This window comes from Odontesthes bonariensis, chromosome 21, assembly GCF_027942865.1.
Source record: "Odontesthes bonariensis isolate fOdoBon6 chromosome 21, fOdoBon6.hap1, whole genome shotgun sequence".
NCBI classification, from domain to species: domain Eukaryota; kingdom Metazoa; phylum Chordata; class Actinopteri; order Atheriniformes; family Atherinopsidae; genus Odontesthes; species Odontesthes bonariensis.
This window is the reverse complement of record NC_134526.1, coordinates 12,265,893-12,284,487: the sequence shown is the minus strand read 5'-3', so window position 1 is coordinate 12,284,487 and position 18,595 is coordinate 12,265,893. Positions and strand designations below refer to the sequence as shown.

General features: G+C 40.2%; 2 protein-coding genes across 4 annotated transcripts in view; both read left to right on the top strand.

The window, feature by feature from the left end:
- pde4a (phosphodiesterase 4A, cAMP-specific) overlaps positions 1–10,908 on the top strand; it is a 38,805-nt gene extending 27,897 nt beyond the window's left edge. For both annotated transcript variants that reach the window (XM_075454744.1, XM_075454745.1), the window contains exons 7-15: positions 3,563–3,656; positions 3,741–3,904; positions 4,280–4,378; positions 5,049–5,213; positions 5,320–5,419; positions 5,677–5,831; positions 5,926–6,048; positions 6,498–6,680; positions 6,905–10,908. In XM_075454744.1, coding sequence (XP_075310859.1) covers positions 3,563–3,656; positions 3,741–3,904; positions 4,280–4,378; positions 5,049–5,213; positions 5,320–5,419; positions 5,677–5,831; positions 5,926–6,048; positions 6,498–6,680; positions 6,905–7,405 — 1,584 coding nt within the window. In that variant the 3' untranslated portion in view covers positions 7,406–10,908. The remainder of the gene's footprint in view (positions 1–3,562; positions 3,657–3,740; positions 3,905–4,279; positions 4,379–5,048; positions 5,214–5,319; positions 5,420–5,676; positions 5,832–5,925; positions 6,049–6,497; positions 6,681–6,904) is intronic.
- A 692-nt stretch (positions 10,909–11,600) lies between these two features.
- prkcsh (PRKCSH beta subunit of glucosidase II) lies at positions 11,601–18,561 on the top strand. Of its 2 annotated transcripts, none has more exons than XM_075454747.1 (18): positions 11,601–11,712; positions 11,987–12,086; positions 12,231–12,347; positions 12,517–12,612; positions 12,716–12,773; positions 12,886–13,003; positions 13,340–13,469; positions 13,737–13,821; positions 14,233–14,311; positions 14,448–14,531; positions 14,613–14,783; positions 14,871–14,964; positions 15,189–15,258; positions 15,411–15,500; positions 15,592–15,666; positions 15,759–15,858; positions 15,964–16,123; positions 18,324–18,561. In XM_075454747.1, the coding sequence occupies exons 2-17, from the start codon at positions 11,993–11,995 to the stop codon at positions 16,108–16,110; spliced, it is 1,608 nt and encodes a 535-aa protein (XP_075310862.1). In that variant the 5' UTR covers positions 11,601–11,712; positions 11,987–11,992; the 3' UTR covers positions 16,111–16,123; positions 18,324–18,561. The 2 variants fall into 2 exon arrangements, with proteins under 2 accessions (XP_075310862.1, XP_075310861.1); XM_075454746.1 differs by having other exon boundaries at positions 11,937–12,086.
- Positions 18,562–18,595: the final 34 nt, after the last annotated feature.

The following is an 18,595-nucleotide window of genomic DNA, read 5'->3' as shown; positions in this document are numbered from 1 at the left end:
TTTGGCCAGCTGAGGCATGGATTGACTTGAGGCAGAAAGAGTAGGCTACAAAGCTATCAGTGTCTGTGCACTGACTGCGAGTAGCAGAGATCGGTGAGAGACGGCACAGACGAGCTGGTGCACCGGTAGGACTGGGCCGGGCCTTTGGATCTGTACCGTGGGGGAGGGGCAGGCGACGCAGGGAGAGGGGGACTGTTTTTCCTGACCACAGCTTTGGAGTGGTTCTTCAGTCAGACCATCTGCTACAGGCCTGCCTTCACCCCTCTCTGTCTCTTTCTATCTGTCCCTCGTTTATTCTATCCATCCATGTTTTTGTCTCGCGTTATCAGCTGCCCTCCCCCCCACCTTCTCCTTTTCCCAATGTTCCTGTTGTCATCCAAGATCCCTTTACCCTCGTCACTGGATACTGCAGTCATCTCTCACCTCCGTCATCTAAATCTTTTATAACTGTTTGTCAAGAAACTCAGCTCTAGCAACATCCTTTGTTTTGTTTTGTTTACATCTCTAAAATTGCCACTCATCTCTCCCATCAACTCCTCTCTGTGTCCTTCAAACGGCCCCTCGCTCCCTCTCAATTTCCCTCCATCTTCACGCGTTCAGCACCCCTCCACTTTTACCCTGCGGTGACTATAGATTTGGGTCAGGCTGCTCAGCAAATGGGATGAGATGTAGTCTCCACAGCAGCCAGATCCAGGGGGGCTCCTGGTCTGCTCATCAGGGGGACCCTCATCTGCGGACCACACTGAGGCTGGAGCCTAACTCAGGACTGACGGTGTGGCCTGCTTTGGAGTACTGCATGTAGGCACGGACAATCTGCCCCAGCAGCCCCTACCCCAATCCCCCTCCCTTGTTCCTTCGCCCCTTCTTGGGACAGCCGTCACTCTGGAGTGTCCAGGTTTGGCTGGCTGTGGCCTCTCCCCACACACCCTGACGACACCCTCATGCCACTGGGGTACCCGCAGTGCCCAAGCTCCTCTTCACTACCGCACCACTTGCCTGTGCCAAAGGCCCAAACCCCCAGTTCCCCCAGTTACACTCAACATGGGTGTGGTGGAGGCCATTGACCCAGTGCCATCCCCCTGCCCCTCGCCTGTACCAGGGGGCTACAGGCTGCCCCGCTCCTCCAGCTACAGCCCCCTGCAGGGGAGGGCAGGGGCAGAGCTGGACCTTGGTGCGACTGCTGGAGGAGTTATGGAGGGGGGTGGGACGGCGGCAGAGCGCAGGACGCCCTTAGTGGACCTGTTCTGTGAGACCTGCTCCAGGCCCTGGCTCATCGGTTGGTGGGACCAGGTAGGGCTAGGAGAGCTTAGAGAGCAAACAACTTCTGGCAGTGGTCATCTTCAATACATGCTGTGGACGCTTGATACGTTACGATTGTGCATGTTTAAACAAATCTTTCATTAGCTAACTCAACTCTTATGTGTCTTATCTTATTTAACAGAGGTTATAATGTGGTTATAAGGGACAATCTTAAAAGTGCTACCTGAGATTCTTTATGTACACATGATTATGTGTTCAAGACTCATTATTCACGTGGTAAACATTTTGTTGGGTCTGACAGTGGTTATGTAAGAAACTGTTCAATAGAAACTGGTGTGTGAATCCACCCAGAAGGAGAACTTAAACAGAATTGATTACTTCTGCTCAGAGTTTCTACATTTCAGCAGAACTGCAAACAAACATAATATCAGTCTGATTATTCACCCCGCTGTACCTGGTCTACATCTCTGTCCTATGAGAAAACACTGATTTGTTTGAAATACAAGGCAAGACATAGGGCTTTGTGAAATAATCCAGCTTTCTTTATTGTAGGCATGTTGCAGTGTCATATGAAGTCAATGTCTATGTTCTACACCTGCATTCTACATCGCTCTTCCTCTTTCCTGTTGCCCTGAGACAAGCCTCAATGCAAACTTAAAACAGTCAGGTGTAATTGTCAGTAATAGACAAACTTATGGTCGGTGGACCGAGTAAATGCCTTCATTCTCCCTTTTTTTAAATTCTGCCATCTGTATCCAGAAGAATGTATCAAATATGCCTGAAATTTTCTTTGATATGTTAGATTAGCACCCGATTCTTCCACTGAGCCACCAAAACAAAAACTTGCTTTGGTCTCCAAAATTTCAAAGATTAGGATTAAAGGATTTTATCTCCATACCTTGTTTTCATCTGAATAATGTTAAACAGGCTACAGCTCAGAGCAAAGTTCCATTTTCCGTGTGTTTTTATGTACATTTGTTTCCGTGTGCTGTTTGTTGACCAGCAACTGCTGGGAAAAGATATACCCTTACTGGTTGTCTGACATATGCAGGTGTGTAAGTGTGTATTCCCACAGTTGTGTCTGCACAGTGTTTGCATGTTTGCTTCATTAGTAAGTGTCAGAGAAAGAGAGTTGTTTGTCCTGGCACTCGGACTGGCACTGTGGAAGTGTTGGTTGGCAGCTATGACTCAGCGTTACAGCATTTGGGAAGGAAAGAACAAGAGAGCCGGGGAGGGGGGATTCTGCAGCCTAAGTGTGCCACTGGGCTATAGATTTCCAGGCTTCTGGTGGCTGATTCTGCCTAACCCCTTCCATGGTTTGCTGTTAGACAACCTACCGCATAGAGCTGATGGGATAGCTGTGATGAAAAAAGTGAAAGATGGTGGCAAAACATGGAAAATGTGAAATGTCTGGAAGACAAAGTGCAGCGTGAGACAGAGGAAGATTTTGGGTTGAAAGACAGTAATGAAGAGCTTTGTTTACCTTAAGAGTGAGGGAGGAGCACATATGGGCAACAGAGAGATGTAGCGTAGCGAGGAGGAAGAGGAGGGGAGGGCTGACCTTGGAAAAGGTCAGACACACTTGCCGACTCCCTGCGATTGTCATCCAAACAGCCACAGCTCTCGCATCACACTGAGGAACTGACTGTGAGGAGGCAGTTGCTATGGTGACTGCTCTGGTTGCCATGGAGATTGTTATGTGTGAAAGATCAGTCCGTAGGACACAGACTGAGGGGTCTGTCCGAATCGCATTGTGCCCTCTCATGACTTGTCTAACGGAAAAACCATTAAAGCTCCCAAAATCATGTTCGTCTCTGAAAATAAAACATTACATAAAAGCTGAGAGAAAATTCAGGAACAGTGTTTTTTTCACCTGCGAGGATAATGTATTTACTTGATCACATTTGTGTCTGAGACCAGCAGACTGTTATGGTTTATGACGAACACTGCAGATGCATGAGGAACAACTTGTGTAAAAATGGTACATCACTGCGACGCATCACTGAGAGTAAAACCAAGCTGAGATATTGAACAGTCTGTTCTCATCTAAGAAAAGGGGGTGGGATGATTCATAATTGATTTTCTCACCTTTTAGAAGACGAGGGCGATAATATATCTTCTCAAATTTGAATCATAGGAATTTTTCTCTGCAAATGGAATCCAAACAGCAATGTCAATAATTCTGGAGGTTTACCACTCTGCATATCTATATTTTTGGATACATCAGTAACTCCTTATTTTTCTACATTTGAACTACTTTTCAAATGATTCACCTCTGTCTCTGTTTGTTTCCTTTCCTCAGTTCAAGAGGATGTTAAACAGGGAGCTGTCCCATTTGTCCGAGATGAGTCGCTCAGGGAATCAAGTATCAGAATACATCTCCACTACCTTTCTAGGTAAAGCAAACCTACCATGAATGTCTAATCTACCTCTTTAGACCTCAGATCAAACGGATGACCCCAAACTTTTGATCCGTCCAGATAAGCAGAACGAGGTGGAGATTCCGTCCCCGACCTTGAGGGAGAGGGAGAAACCCATGTGTCACATCAGCGGTGTAAAGAAGCTCACGCATAGTTCCAGCCTATCCAACTCCACCATGCCTCGCTTTGGCGTGAAGACTGAACACGAGGATGCGTTAGCCAGAGTAAATGCATGGAAAAACAGCACAAGAGATCTTAGTTATTGCATAGAAACCCACAAAGCAGATATAAGTAATAAAAGATTCCTGAAGACAAACAACATGAATTTCCTACCTCTCTTCACACTGCTGCCTAACACTTTAATGTTATGTAACAACAAACATATTAATACGAGACGGAAATATTTATCTATGCAAAATGTATTGCATTGAAGAAAAAACTGTCTCTCCACAACCACTTATCAAGGAAAGTTTAATAGTTTTTTGAAAGTTGTCGATAATCAAATTTTGATGCAAAGTCCTGTTAAGATTGGCATTAAAATGGGGGGGAAACTGCATGAGTGTTGTACCTGTGTGTGTTAATATTGTCTGTGTCTGCAGGAGCTGAACGACTTGAACAAGTGGGGCCTTAATATCTTTCGTGTGGCAGAGTTCTCTAATAATCGACCTCTCAGCTGCATCATGTTTGCCATCTTCCAGGTGAGACAGATATTAAACATAGACAATAACTTATGCGGTAGCCTTTAACATGTAGTACGATTGTTCAACACTGTCTCACGTCACTGCATAAAACTAATCTTTCGATTTGTTTTTTTGGAAAAGGCTTTTTCTCCTCTGTTGTGTTCATGGACACACTTAATATGCAAGTACAAATCATGGGAGGTGGGAGCACAATGCAGACGTTTGAGTTCTAAAAATGACTATCAACTAAGAGTCCATGTTTGTCTCCTGTTTGAATTAGTAGTTTTTACACTTAGGATTATGTAAACTTTTGTTTCTGGTTGATGTTTGATTAGATTTGGCTCAAATTTTGTTTAGGTAAGAAAATCAAGTTGGTTCCGGTTAGAAAAAACATTGTGTCTTTCCTTAAAATAGATCCTTTCACTACGTTTACTGCATGTTAGAAATGCTTTTTGGATAGCTAACAGAGTGAGGGACGAGTCCGTCCTATTAGCAAAAGACACTAAATGTAGTGCAGCAAGGTCAGACACTGACCACTGAAATACATGACTTTGAAAGTAGTGATGGGTGTTCTCATTTCTTGTCCTTTTCCAAGAATGAATTATTCTCGTTTTAAGTCTCTCTCCCTTTTTACTGCAAGTCAGGGCTGGACTGTAATAATGACCTCTGTGGACTGTCCCTGCTGCAGGAGCGAGACCTTCTGAAGACCTTTCGGATCCCTGTGGATACGTTTGTCACCTATGTGATGACCCTGGAGGACCACTACCACGCCAATGTGGCCTACCACAACAGCCTCCATGCTGCTGATGTCACCCAGTCCACCCACGTACTGCTATCCACATCAGCTCTAGATGTAAGTATTTGCGTTAGTCCATTTGACTTACCAGTGCCAAAAGCACATGACCACAAGTACCTAACACAGGACTAATCGTTTTTTTCATCTTTTATTTCTCTGACAGGCTGTATTCACTGATCTAGAGATACTAGCTGCATTATTTGCTGCTGCCATTCATGATGTAGACCATCCAGGAGTGTCTAACCAATTCCTCATAAACACCAGTGAGTAAAAATGAGATAATATGAGGAAACTTTTTTCAAACAAAGGACAAATGTTTTCTGAATATGAAGAAAAAAAAAAAACACTATAACTACGAATTTCAGTATCAATCACTTCATTTTTTTATTGATAGCGGTGATGAAGCGGTGCAGTTAATAAACCATTAATAGCTTTTTGAGTCAAAATACTTTAATTCACTAATCAAAACACTGGAAACTACATTTTTTGACTGGTACTTGTTGCATGGTGCCTCCCTCAGACTCAGAATTAGCCCTAATGTATAATGATGAGTCTGTGCTGGAGAATCATCACCTGGCTGTGGGCTTCAAGCTGCTTCACGAGGACAACTGTGACATCTTCCAGAACCTCAGCAAAAGGCAGAGGCAGAGCCTGAGGAAACTTGTTATTGATATGGTAACTGTCTGACAACATACTAATTCTTTATTTGTCTTTTCTAGATATTTCTATTTTTACTTTGATAAATTCATATCAATTTTTTTTTTTCCAGGTTTTGGCCACAGATATGTCCAAACACATGAGTTTATTGGCAGATCTCAAGACCATGGTGGAAACCAAGAAAGTGACAAGCTCTGGAGTACTTTTGCTGGACCACTACACTGATCGAATACAGGTTACAGGCTTTTTTTTTGTCAATAAAGACAACAATATTTTATGTGATTCCAAAAGATTGTGCAGAAATTCAGGAGCAACCACAAGTGATCATTGTAAACCACACAGTGATATATTTCACTCTAAAAGTGTCACGAAATGCACGAGCCTTAGCTTTTATGATGAGGGCCATTGAAAGGAATAAATAAGAAGTCTCCGCAAGAGTGTATGAGAGGGTTGCTGACAGCCTCTACAGCAGCAGGGCAACTGTCTTTTTAACAAATCATCAACAGGTTGTTCTATGATAATTAGAAATTCAAGCATTTTTTTTTAAGGAATGTCAAAAGGTTTATTCGAATTTGTGACATCTGATGCATTAAAAGCAAATGCATATTGGAAATCCTGGGAGATATACAGTCTATATATCTATGGATATATATTGTCTGGAACTGAACATTTGGGTTTGTGCAGGTATTGAGGAACATGGTGCACTGTGCTGACCTGAGCAATCCTACGAAGCCTCTGGCTGTGTATCGACAATGGACAGAGAGAATCATGGAAGAGTTCTTCAGACAGGGAGATAAGGAGAGGGAGCGAGGAATGGAGATAAGTCCAATGTGTGATAAACACACTGCATCCGTGGAAAAAAGCCAGGTAAATGATTAGCGGTAAAATACATATATTGATACTACTCTGTACACAGTTTGATAACTGGTAATACTCTATGTGGTGTGTTAACTACAGTGCAGCAGTTGATCTTGTAGCTCAGATCATAGCAGTTGACTTTCTGCATTTTTAATGCTGATTGGCAGGGAGCAGAGTGACAATGCTGTGCTTGCTTGAGTCATGTTAGTCATACTGTTTTTTTCTTGATATAGGTGGGCTTCATTGACTATATCGTCCACCCGCTGTGGGAGACCTGGGGAGACCTTGTGCACCCTGATGCCCAGGAAATCCTGGACACTCTGGAGGACAACAGGGACTGGTACCATAGCACTATCCCACAAAGCCCCTCGCCACCTCCCGTGTGCCAAGACAAGGATATCAAAGCATGCATAGACAAGTTTCAGTATGAGCTCAACCTAGAGAGCTCTCAAAGAGAACAGGGAGACACGGGTGAAAAACCCACGCCAAACCATGTGGCACAGGACTGCAGTGACAGGGACGAGGAGGGTAAAAAGGAGGACGAAGAGGATATAATGGCAGAGGAGGAAAACGAGGACATAATAGAAGAGGAGGATGAGGTGGCTATGGAGGAGGAGGAAGTGGAGGAAGAGCTGAAAACTCAGTTGGCCGATGGCTCTGAAAAGGAAAGACTTTCTGACACAAGTCCTGTAGAGGAAGAGGAGGATTCTTCTTCACAAGCTGAAGATACATGAGTTCCGCTCCTGTTTCTCCCTTCTCACTTGCACACATTATCTTGTTCATCCTTTCAATGGCCAAACCAAGAACAAACAAGACTGCAATGACAATACAGACCTTTAAATATATTTTTCAAAAAGGGAATAAATAAAATTGCTTAAAGAGAAGCTAATTACACAGCAACTGTAGATTTGGAGCGGTGGGAAGTCCTTTGACTGATTTCACAATGAACTTAAGACTAAGAGGAATTTAAGTGAGCATTATTGATGGGCAACTAAAGACAGCGTAGCACTGCGGTGACTGGAATGCACATATATAAACACACATCAAGTGACACATGAAAACACACAAGAACAGGAGCAAGTCATGTAGAATACACCAATGCAGTGTGTGTGTCCATGCATGCAGCGGTCATGCAGTATAATTGTAGTTCTTTTAAGAAAACGCACAAACATACACACGAATACACGCCCACGTACACACACACACACACACACTTGACTGTTTGTATGTGTGCATTTACACAAGGGACATCGATCAGAAATGAATCTCTTTGGAAAAAGCCATCCCTTAATGGTGTATTAACTAGTGTTCAGTCAGTATTAGTAATTTGTGTCTGTTAGAATCTAAATAGAAACTGTTCTCCTCAGAGAAGCTCCACATCTTAGTGACGTTTTTTTCCATTTCTGTCGGAAAGAAAAATAAGAAAAGTCCATAGAGTTGGAGGAGAAGAGGGGATGGTATCGAAGGAAAGGAAGATGCTGCGATGAAGGGACCATCAGGTCCCGTATCCCTTTTCCCTTTACAAGCAGAGTGCTACTGGTGCAAGATGGCTCTGTGCCTTTCTGAAACACCAGCTTCCTGAATGGAGCTGTCGTGAAGCAATGCATTGTGGGACAGAGGAGTCAGATTTTGTTATCATTTTTGATTGTCTCTTGTTAAAGATCTATCTTTACTGTTCATTGTATTGTGGGGTGTAATTCACACGTACAGTTTCTGTGGTGATATGTTTTCGGCTGTAAGTCTTCCTTTGTTGCTCTTCTGGTAATATTACAACTCAGAACTTTAGATACAGAGCAATCACTAACACCAACACAACCACCAGGGGACTCTTTTCAGCTTCTTTATTTTTTTCCTATTTGAATGATTTCTTTTTAACTTTCTGAGAATAAGCCATGTGATGCTTTGAAGCATACGTTTTGCCTATTTTATATATTTACAAGTTGCTAAATAAGTTGAAGCGGTACAGAATTATTTCATCAACGGAACACATTTTCATTTGCTGTATCACACCCACTTGCACTGTGTGTTTTTGTCTCCTCATATGTGACAATTCTCACCAAAGTAAAGGATAAGAAATTTCAGTGGGTGAAGTAATTTTACGGAACGCGGATGAATAAGGAAATCAGGGAGGTAGAATGTCAGGGAAAGAAGTGTAACTTGGCCAAATGGAGGTCTGGCAGTCCCTAATCATCCTTGCTATGTTTGATGGTTTTTTTGCCTTAATGTCTGATGCAGGATACCTACCTGCCAGTATGTAGATTTATAAGATATATTATAGATATCCTAGTATATTTATATCATGTCTGTATACTTATTTCTGTGAGTATTGGTGTGTCTAGACACAATGTATCCAGCATTGCATTTTGAAGGGAAGGGATAAACATTGCTGCCAGTTATTTGTTATGCTGTTGCTGTGCTTGGACCAACATAAAGAATGTGTTGTTTCTTAATCAGAATGGCATATTTTAGCTACTTGAGAGCATGCAAAGAAAACAAGAAATACGAGTTAAGATTGTGCAGGTTGTAGAGATCAGTCTTAAGTAAGTGAGTAACAGTATGAGACAGCAGGATGTTAAAGTAGTTGTCATGTGTTATTGTTCACTCGTTGGCATCACCACATCTTGTTGAATGGTGTTCAGGATTTGATCTGCACAGCTTAAATGGGTCAGTGTTTGTTTAGATGTTTGTTTTCCACAGGGTAAAAAAAAAAGTATGAAAAGAGTGAGTGGTTCTTTGAATGGTAAGAGCAAGTTTCTGCAGGTCAGTAACTGAGCTTATCTGAAGACACCACAACTTGGTGCATCAGAAGTCTGTGTGTTTGACCTGCTCCATCGCAGGATGGGGCAGAGCTGCGAGGCCACCACACAGGCTTTTCATCTGGTGGAATGGGAATCCAGAATTACTATTGCAGTTACTTAAATAAAATATTCCCATATGCACTGGCCTTTTACTTTAAACATGTTGCTTTGTTTTTGTGGCTTCTTGTTCTGTCATAAGCTATAAAAACATCAATATTTAATTGCCATACAAACACAATACTGTAGCAATTGTTTCTTATTAAGGAAATTATTCAATTGATTGATTGCTGCCATTCTTTTTGAATAATGAAAAAGAAAACCATGGGAAGGGTTTTCTTTGAACAGTTTGTGTACAGTTTATTTTTATATCATTCTGGTGGATGGTCTGGAAAATGAATCACGTGTTGATGATATAGCTACAATCATTACCACTCTTGTACATAATGTAATAATGGATTGTAAATTAGAATTTTATCGTAATGATTGACAAATTACTTAAAATTGTTGAGTGAACCACTGAGGCACTGCGAGCCACATCTTCACTTTTTCATTCTCTCGTTATATATTTCCTCACTTGCAATCACACTGTCATAGTTTTGAATTGTGCACATTTATTGTCAAAATCAAATAGATTTGTACCAGCACTTTATTTAATCAGGTCTTGAGGCAGACAGTTTCAGATAGTGTACGGTCTGTGGTGGTTTAGTTCTAGACAGTCAACCATACATACATACCATATATTATTCCACTGGGCCAAATTTCAAACCCCCATTTTGCAGCCGGTAATGATAACCCTTCTCTTTGGGTATAATAACTTTTTTTTTTTTCTTTTAAATCTAGTCATCCTCTTTTAAACATCCATGTGAGATTGAACTTGTTTGACTTCAAAAGTCAAAAGAAGAAGGAGGATATAACCACGTAGGTTGTGTTTAAAGAAAATAAATGTGTCTATATCTAACTTGGACATTTCCAGCACTACAACCACCACTGTTTCTTAGTAATTTTAATCACTATCTAGCCTGATAGCCTATATGTCCATCCCATGGTGGCCTACTTAGCTGGTTCCCATTGGTGTTGCTGTCAGGTAATGTTATGGCAGACTGACTCCTTTAGAGAATGATTCTCTGGGCTTTAACTCGTGTTTGATCACCAGTAAGAGAGATTATTCAAGGGAAAAAACATGAAATGATTGTAATATTTGTAAATGATCTTGCTGTAATGTGTAAAATGTGTCCAAGTTATTTTTTATTATATTATTTTTATGAAAGTTTTTCCTCTTAACAGAGCTGATGTGTCATTTTGTGAATAAATGCATTTAATAAGCAAACATCTATATATAAATCAATACTATAGTATATCAGTATATTTTTCTTTTATTTCACTGTTCAGTACTGTAAAGTGTGTTAAAAATACAAATAAAGCAAGATTTTTATATAAAAGGCAACATCTCTGTCATATTTGCTGTCAGCACATTGTTTTCATCTGCACTGTGCATCAATTAGTTCAGGCAGGTTCAGGAGCTGATAGTGTAACTAAAACAACCAAGACTATACTATTGACTAAATATTGTTGATAATATCCCAGATTGGCGAAGAGCTCACAAAAGCTCAGCTGATTTCAAGCATTAATTTAACTTATAAGCAAATCTGTATTTGGAATTTGGAAATGTTCTGTAGTTCTGTGCCCACATATACACACCCTCTCTGTCACACTACAGTCTGCTTTGATATTCATTGCTATATCTGTTTTAACATAATTTTTGTTAATTTAACAAGCTAAGATTATAGATTAATTGTTTAACGTAGAAGCACAGTGTGTAAAGGCCCATCCAATGAGTAATGGACAATTAGAAATAGCCTTCATCTTTCTTGACACTTCATTTTTTAGTCTGTTTTCATGTTTACAAGGTTAAAAGGGTAAATTGTAGGAGGCACCTTTGTCTGCCTCTGACTGGCATGAGATGGCTGCAGCTTCCTCAAATATACCCAGAATCCTCTACTTCGGACAAGAGCAAGAGCAAGAGCAGCAACTGCTCTATCTATCCGCCAATCACCAGAACTAGAGAAAGTGAGATCCAATCAGAGTGAAACAAGACAGAGGAGGTGGGAATTTGCGCATGCGCTTTGTAGATGCGGAACTTTGTAATGCCACCGGTAATGATTAGCTGTTAGCTTGTTCAAACAAGAAATCAATTACAAAATTTTCACTGGCTTTTGCTGCTTCATAGCACTTTCATCCCAGAGGTATTTTAAAGTTATTGTAAAGATAGAATAACAATTGTTGTTCATTTAATATTTGCTTATACTGTTAGCTAAATTTGCTAGTTAGCAATTAAATCATCTCGAGCTAACTACCAAGTCGCACTCTATTTCATTATCATTATTCTTGTTTTAAATTAGGTTTAAGACCCTGTTGTGCTACGCTTGTTCTTTTTGTGATTGACCTGCATGACTTATTTGCTTGACAGGTGGTTTCGGTGCTGCTGTGTAGTGATTTTTTTATTTTTATTACAAAAAGTGGACCATGGAAACGTCCTGTCACTGCATGCTGCTGGTCCTGCTGTGTGCGGGAGCCTCAGCCGTGGAGGTTCAACGTCCTCGCGGTGTTCCCTTATCAAGTAAGTGTTTGTCATTTGAGTTTAGATGAAATGCATCTGTAAATGCACCTTTCTGTGCTATGCTGGGTGAAGGGTTCTAATTATATCTCTGTAGTTTCAGAACTGTGTAGTTGCTCTCACGAATCCTATGTTAAACTTGAACAGAACGGCAGTTTTATGAAGAGGGCAAACCTTTTACTTGCCTGGATGGGTCCGGCACCATTCCCTTTGACAGAATAAATGATGACTACTGTGACTGTCAAGATGGGTCAGATGAGCCAGGTGTGTATATCCTGCAAGCTGGAGATGACCAGTCTTACTGTTTTGTACATGCTTTCTTTTTAAAATCGTAAACTTAACATCATTAAATGTATCTTATACATTTTTGAGGTATACTGAGTCTTCTCAAAGTTCAACAACAATATGTCTTTAAACACACTTTAATTTTCAGGCACTGCTGCTTGTCCCAATGGCAGCTTCCATTGCACCAATGCAGGTTTCCGACCAGGATTCATCCCTTCCTCCCGAATTAATGATGGAATCTGTGGTATGAATTTTAATCAGTGTAGAGAATTTATTTTCAGAAGTGTTTTGTGGCCAGTTTTTTTTTTTTTTTTTTTTTTTGTCTAACTTCAAAGTTTTCTCTGTAGATTGCTGTGACACAACAGATGAGTACAACAGTGGAGCTGCCTGTCAGAACACCTGCAGGTGAGGATGTGTTTGGATTATAACTCTTGAAAATGTATGTGTAAAATGTATTGGAGTTTATTTTTTTTATTTTAAAAAATTATTCATTCTTTTTCTATTGTGGGTTTTGTAGGGAGTTGGGTCGCAAGGAGAGAGAGAGCCTACAGAAAATGGCAGAAATCGCAAAGGAAGGCTTTTTGCTGAAACAACAACTTATCCAGGAGGCCAAACAAGGTCTTGAGGAAAAGAAGGTGTGATTGAAATAACCTTTGGTTTTCATGGCCATCCAAAGAGAACAATATTGGCCTGGGCATGAAAAGCTTTCTTTGAAATACTAATTTTAGGGTAACTAAAGATGACCTGTCTTTTTTTATTATTCTTTTTATTTATTTTTTTAAAGATCGCAATAAAGCTACTGGGGCCATTCCTTTGTAAATTTTGTATTGAGTGCGTTTCTATGTGAACTGTGGTGTTTTGGCTGCATCTAACACATGTATTTGTTTATCTTTTTTTATTGTGCTTTTTAAGTTTTCAGGTATTCTGCAGTTTGTGTTTTGTTAAATATGTCATTTACTTTGATTCAACAGGCCAAACTTGCAGACGTCCAGGGCAGTAAGAAGGATCTGGAAATGAAGGTGGAGGCTCTGAGGACAGTTAAGGAGACTGCAGAGCAGCCAGAGAAAGAGGCTAAAGAGCGCCATCTGGCGGCTTGGGAAGGTAAAATAAGATTTGAAAGTGTAACACCATCTTCTGGCTGTAAAGTGCATTACATCATACTGCGCACCTAATTGTCTTTAAAATCTTAAAAAAAAAAATTCTTGTTTAAAATATATATTTTTTGTACTTGACAATGACACTGGATACTATAGCAGCAGTAGACGAAACTCGCTCATCCACTGCCTCTAACATGAAACTCGCCACCCAGTGACAGATTTTGGGCAGTAACAATCTCTCGTAACACAAATTTAAATGTTCTTGTTTCAGAACAAAAAGCAGTCATTCGCATGGAGAAGGACAAGGCTAAGATGGCTGAGATTTTTCTTGAACTTGATGATGATGCAGATGGCTTGTGAGTACTGACATTCTCCAGAATTAACTGCATCCATAAGGAAGAAAATCTGCAAGTGGAAAAGCTCTACAGTGACAGCTTTAAAGTTCAATAAGACTGCGATATGTTTAAGTGATGGAACCGTATTTATTTTAAGTTATCTCTCGGATGATCGGGTTGTAATACACAAAATAGAGCCTACATCTTTGCCACACATCAAAATGCCACCATAATCTCTATATTTTCTGAACAACAATCTTTTGTGGATGGATTATAATTTGCGTGGAAAATATATTATTCATTGGCTTTTCTGATGGTTGCTGGCACCGTAATTCTTTATTTTTGTCTTTGGTATTATTAACTGGCTGGTTGAAATGAAAGGATTTGTTACTGTAACTAAATGAATAATGTATCTGAATTTGTACATCTCAGTGTTTCAGTTGCTGAGCTGCTGTCCCACTCTGAGCTGGACACAGATTCAGATGGTTCATTCAGAGAAGCAGAGGCTCAGGTAAAACTATTATCTTTTTTTTCCTCACAAAAAAACTCTCTAAACTTATCGAATACAAGCATTTCTGTGTAAAGCTGTAACGCATCATAAGGAGCTGAACATATCACAATGTAAGTATTGTCTTTGACTTCTATAGGGACTGTTGGGGGGAGTGGATAAAGTGGACACTTTAGCATTTGAGGCTGTTTGGAGTAATATCAAAGAAAAATATGTGTCTGAGGTAAGAACCTTTAAGTTCCTCTTTTAAACTCCCTGGAAAAAAGTTGCTGTTTCTCTAAATTTGTGACTTTCTTTGCACCAGTCTACCACAGACATCCCAGCACCAGTGGAAACTCCACAGGAGGAAACAAAGGAGGCAGTCTCTGACAACGACTCTGAGCAGTACCCTGATGATGACATACCAGAGGAAGATGATGAAGATGAAGATGAAGATGATGATGATGATGATGACGTTGATGAGGGAGACTATAAGGTAAGCTTTCTCCTTGAGTTTCTCCTTGAGATTTATGTAGGAGGGTTTTATTTCAATGAGTCACTTTGATCTGTGTTTGTTTTTCAGGTTCCTCCCACGAAGCAGACTCAAGAAAAGACAGATGAGGATGATGAGGGAACTATGCCACCCTATGACCAAGAAACAAGTAACCTCATCGATGGTATGTGAACGCCACTTCATCCAAACCAGTCCTGACAAATTGAATCAAAATGTGAAATGCCAATCACCAGAGATTTGACAGCATGTCTTTTTAAGAAAAAATGGTAGTTTCTTTTTAAATTTTTTATAAAAGCTTCAAAATGTTGTTTCATTTCAGACTTTTTGTATGTTTGGCTAAACTTACTGTGAGGTACTGTATAATTTAGCTACGCATTTGCTTCTCAGCTGCTCAGAAAGCCAGGGATGAGTTTGATGAGGCTGAGAAAGCTCTACGGGAGGTGGATGACCAGACCAGGTAGGTTTTCAGACAGAATATGAAGTTTCTTTGACAGTAGTCCAGCATTTGTCACCAGAACTGGAGTTTAACTTTCAGCTATGGTGGATGATTTAGGTAGACAGTCGGTATGTTTTATATATACTTATTGTTTCTCTGGTATTAATTTGCAGGAACCTTGAGAAGGAAATCTCATTTGACTTTGGACCCGATGCTGAATTTTCCTACCTCTATAACCAGTGCTATGAGCTGCCTACAAGCGAGTATGTACAAACTCTAATTTTGTGAAATATTTAGCACGTATTTGTCATAAGTTCTTAGAAACGAGGGACTAAATTTATCTTGCGCTCATAGGTATGTCTACAGGTTTTGTCCATTCAACAGAGTTTCCCAGAAACCCAAGTATGGTGGATCAGAAACTAATTTAGGGTAAGGAAATATCTGTGGTCTGCTGTCTTACTAACTTACTTTACTGTTTGCTCCAGCGTTGACCTGTATTTTTCACCACTTTCCTTCTTTAGAGCATGGGGAAAATGGGCAGGTCCTGAGGATAACATCTACTCTGTGATGAAGTATGAACATGGAACAGGGTGCTGGCAAGGTCCTAACAGATCCACCACTGTGAGTCAGCCATTCAGCCAACATATAATTGTTTCCTATTGGACAATGCACTAAAAATATACCTTTTTTTTTTTTTTTTTTTTTTTTTTTTAATTATTATTTCAGGTTAAGTTAACCTGTGGAAAGGAAACTGTTGTGACATCTACCTCGGAGCCCAGTCGCTGTGAGTACCTCATGGAGTTCATCAGCCCTGCTGTGTGTCAGGAGCCCCCCAGCCTGGCTTCAATAGAGGATGAGCACGACGAACTCTAGTTTCTCTTGATTTGTGAGTAACTTTGTTTTTTTACACCTCTGTGATCATTTCAGATCTCTCTGCATATTATGTGGTGGTCCCTTTTAGGATCTAAAATGGCATTAGTTGTTCAGAGGAATCATGTTTGGAGCATCCATATATGGAATACTGCAATCAGTTCATCACCATTACTGATTGATGCATACTGAGGAAGTTTAAAAAGCTGTAATGATCAAAGCTGTACAGCATGAGGGTTTAGCATTTCAGTAATTTGCTTTGAAAGAAATCCGTTATGCAGTTCCAGCTTCATTTTAGAGGAAGAGCAGGACAACAGCAAGACAAAGGTAATGACAATTTGATTTGAGTTCATTTTAGTGATTAAGAGGATTAGAAATTAACGAGTGGTAACCATTTAATTATGGCTGATATGGGTTGGATGAAGACCAATAACACACTTGAATATTGGCAGCAATTCTTCGGTTTAGATTTTCTCTGTTCTCATGCAATTGTGCATCTTTCCTTTCCTTTACTTCCTTTACAGTTCATCCTTTAGCGCTTTATGTTTGTTTGATAATGAGGACACGGGTGTAAAACCTGGCATAAGATTTAGTAAGCTTGCCTACATGACCTATTGATGGGGACATACAGTGCACAGTGAAAATGAGTACACCCCTGTTGAAAAGTAACATTTTGAACAATATTTTAATACACACACAAGTTATTCCCAAAACGTGCATAGAGTAAGTTTAATACAACATCTGTTCAGCTTACAACAGAAAAGAAAGGTCAATAATATAACTTAAATGACATATTTGTCCATTTTTGTGAAATTATGCTGGTGCAAAAGTGAGTACACCCCTATGTTAAACTCCCTGAGAATGGGCCGTGTTGGCCCGAAATGTCATGAAATGAAAAGGCATTAAAAGGGAGGTCATCGTTGTGCGTTTCATCCTTGCCTTACATTGAAATTTTACATTTTGAGTCTGCACCAGGCTAAAAGAGACGTGTGTGAGATTTGACTGAAATCCTATGGAGAGTATCATGATCTGCTTCAGTAGTCACAGTACATGTTGACAAGCATGTTTCTTTTGGTGAAATTCAGCTTCCTACTGTTGATGGCATCCATACAGCCCCAAACCATGTCACTCCCACTACTATGCTTGACTTTAAGCATGGGGCACTTTTCTTTGTACAAATCACTTTTTACCACCACACATGCTTGACACCATCTAAAGCAAATTTGTTTATCATTGTCTCATCAGAGACAAACAAACTAAGGATATGGATTGCTGGAACCATGTCGTGTGATCTGATGACAAGGGCTTGCGTTGCGTCTTGCGTTACCGACTATAAACCAGGCTTTAAACTTACACGTCGTCTCCTTTGTCTGCGGCGCTCTGCTCTCCTTCCTTCATGAAACGAAGAAGTATCGCCTGCGCTCGATCCTGACTCTCTGTGAGCTCTTCCAGCCTCGATGTTAGACGCCCGATGTGATCGTCCATGAGTAATATTACCATCATGCAGACCATGAACACGGTGGCCTCCCCGCTCTCCATATTAGCTTCTTGGTGGTGTTTTTTTCTTCTCTCCTTACTTTTTGCGGGTTTTGTTTTGTTGTCGAGTGTGGCGCTAATGTAACACGTCACTGTCGCAGACGATTGCGTCGCATCAGTCCCTAACAAGGTCCCGACTCATGTGCGAATGCAAAATGAAACGGTTCTGCTGGGAAGGGCAGTTATTAGAACGAAATTTGAGGTGTACCGTTCTTAGAACTGCTCTGTCCAAATGCGGCTATTGACTGAGGTGATTTTGGGTACAGCCTTTCTTCAAAATGACTACAACGCTGCTCTTCTTTTCCAAACAAAATAGCCGTCTTTAAACTTGCTTTGTTAAATTTGATTTAGCTGTATCCCTACTTTTGTGTTTGATTGATATGTGACATTGAAATCTTGATTTCAGGTTTATTATATGTTAGCACAGATGTTTTTTATGTTTGTTAAGTGTGTGGATGAGAGTCTGTTATGACATAGCTGAGACTTAATTAAGATGCTGTGATCCTAAATCTGCACAGCATCAAACCCAAGTGTAAGTTATATGTTGGACAAACAGAGATGCTTTCTCTTTGGAAATTAAATATTTTGGGATCTATTAAGAGAAATAATAGAAATAGTCCAGGAATGCATTACTTAAGCAATCAAATGGTCGAAATAAATATATATGTGCTGTGTTGCAGGTTGCTTTTGAGGGACCACAGTAAGTGCAGCATTATGAAGAGTCCATACCGTGAGCAGCATCACTTCGGCTTCTCTTTTCATTTGAAGATAAATTCTTGGAAATTCCAATGAGTAGCTAGTTGTAATATGATCAACACTTCCATCTTCCACTGTTACCCTGTTGTTTTGATTCTGTTTTATTTCACATGTAGTGTCATTCCATTGTTTTCAAATAAATAAAATATTCTTTTTATCATATTTCAAACCCCTGTCAGTTTTTACTCAGCCAGTA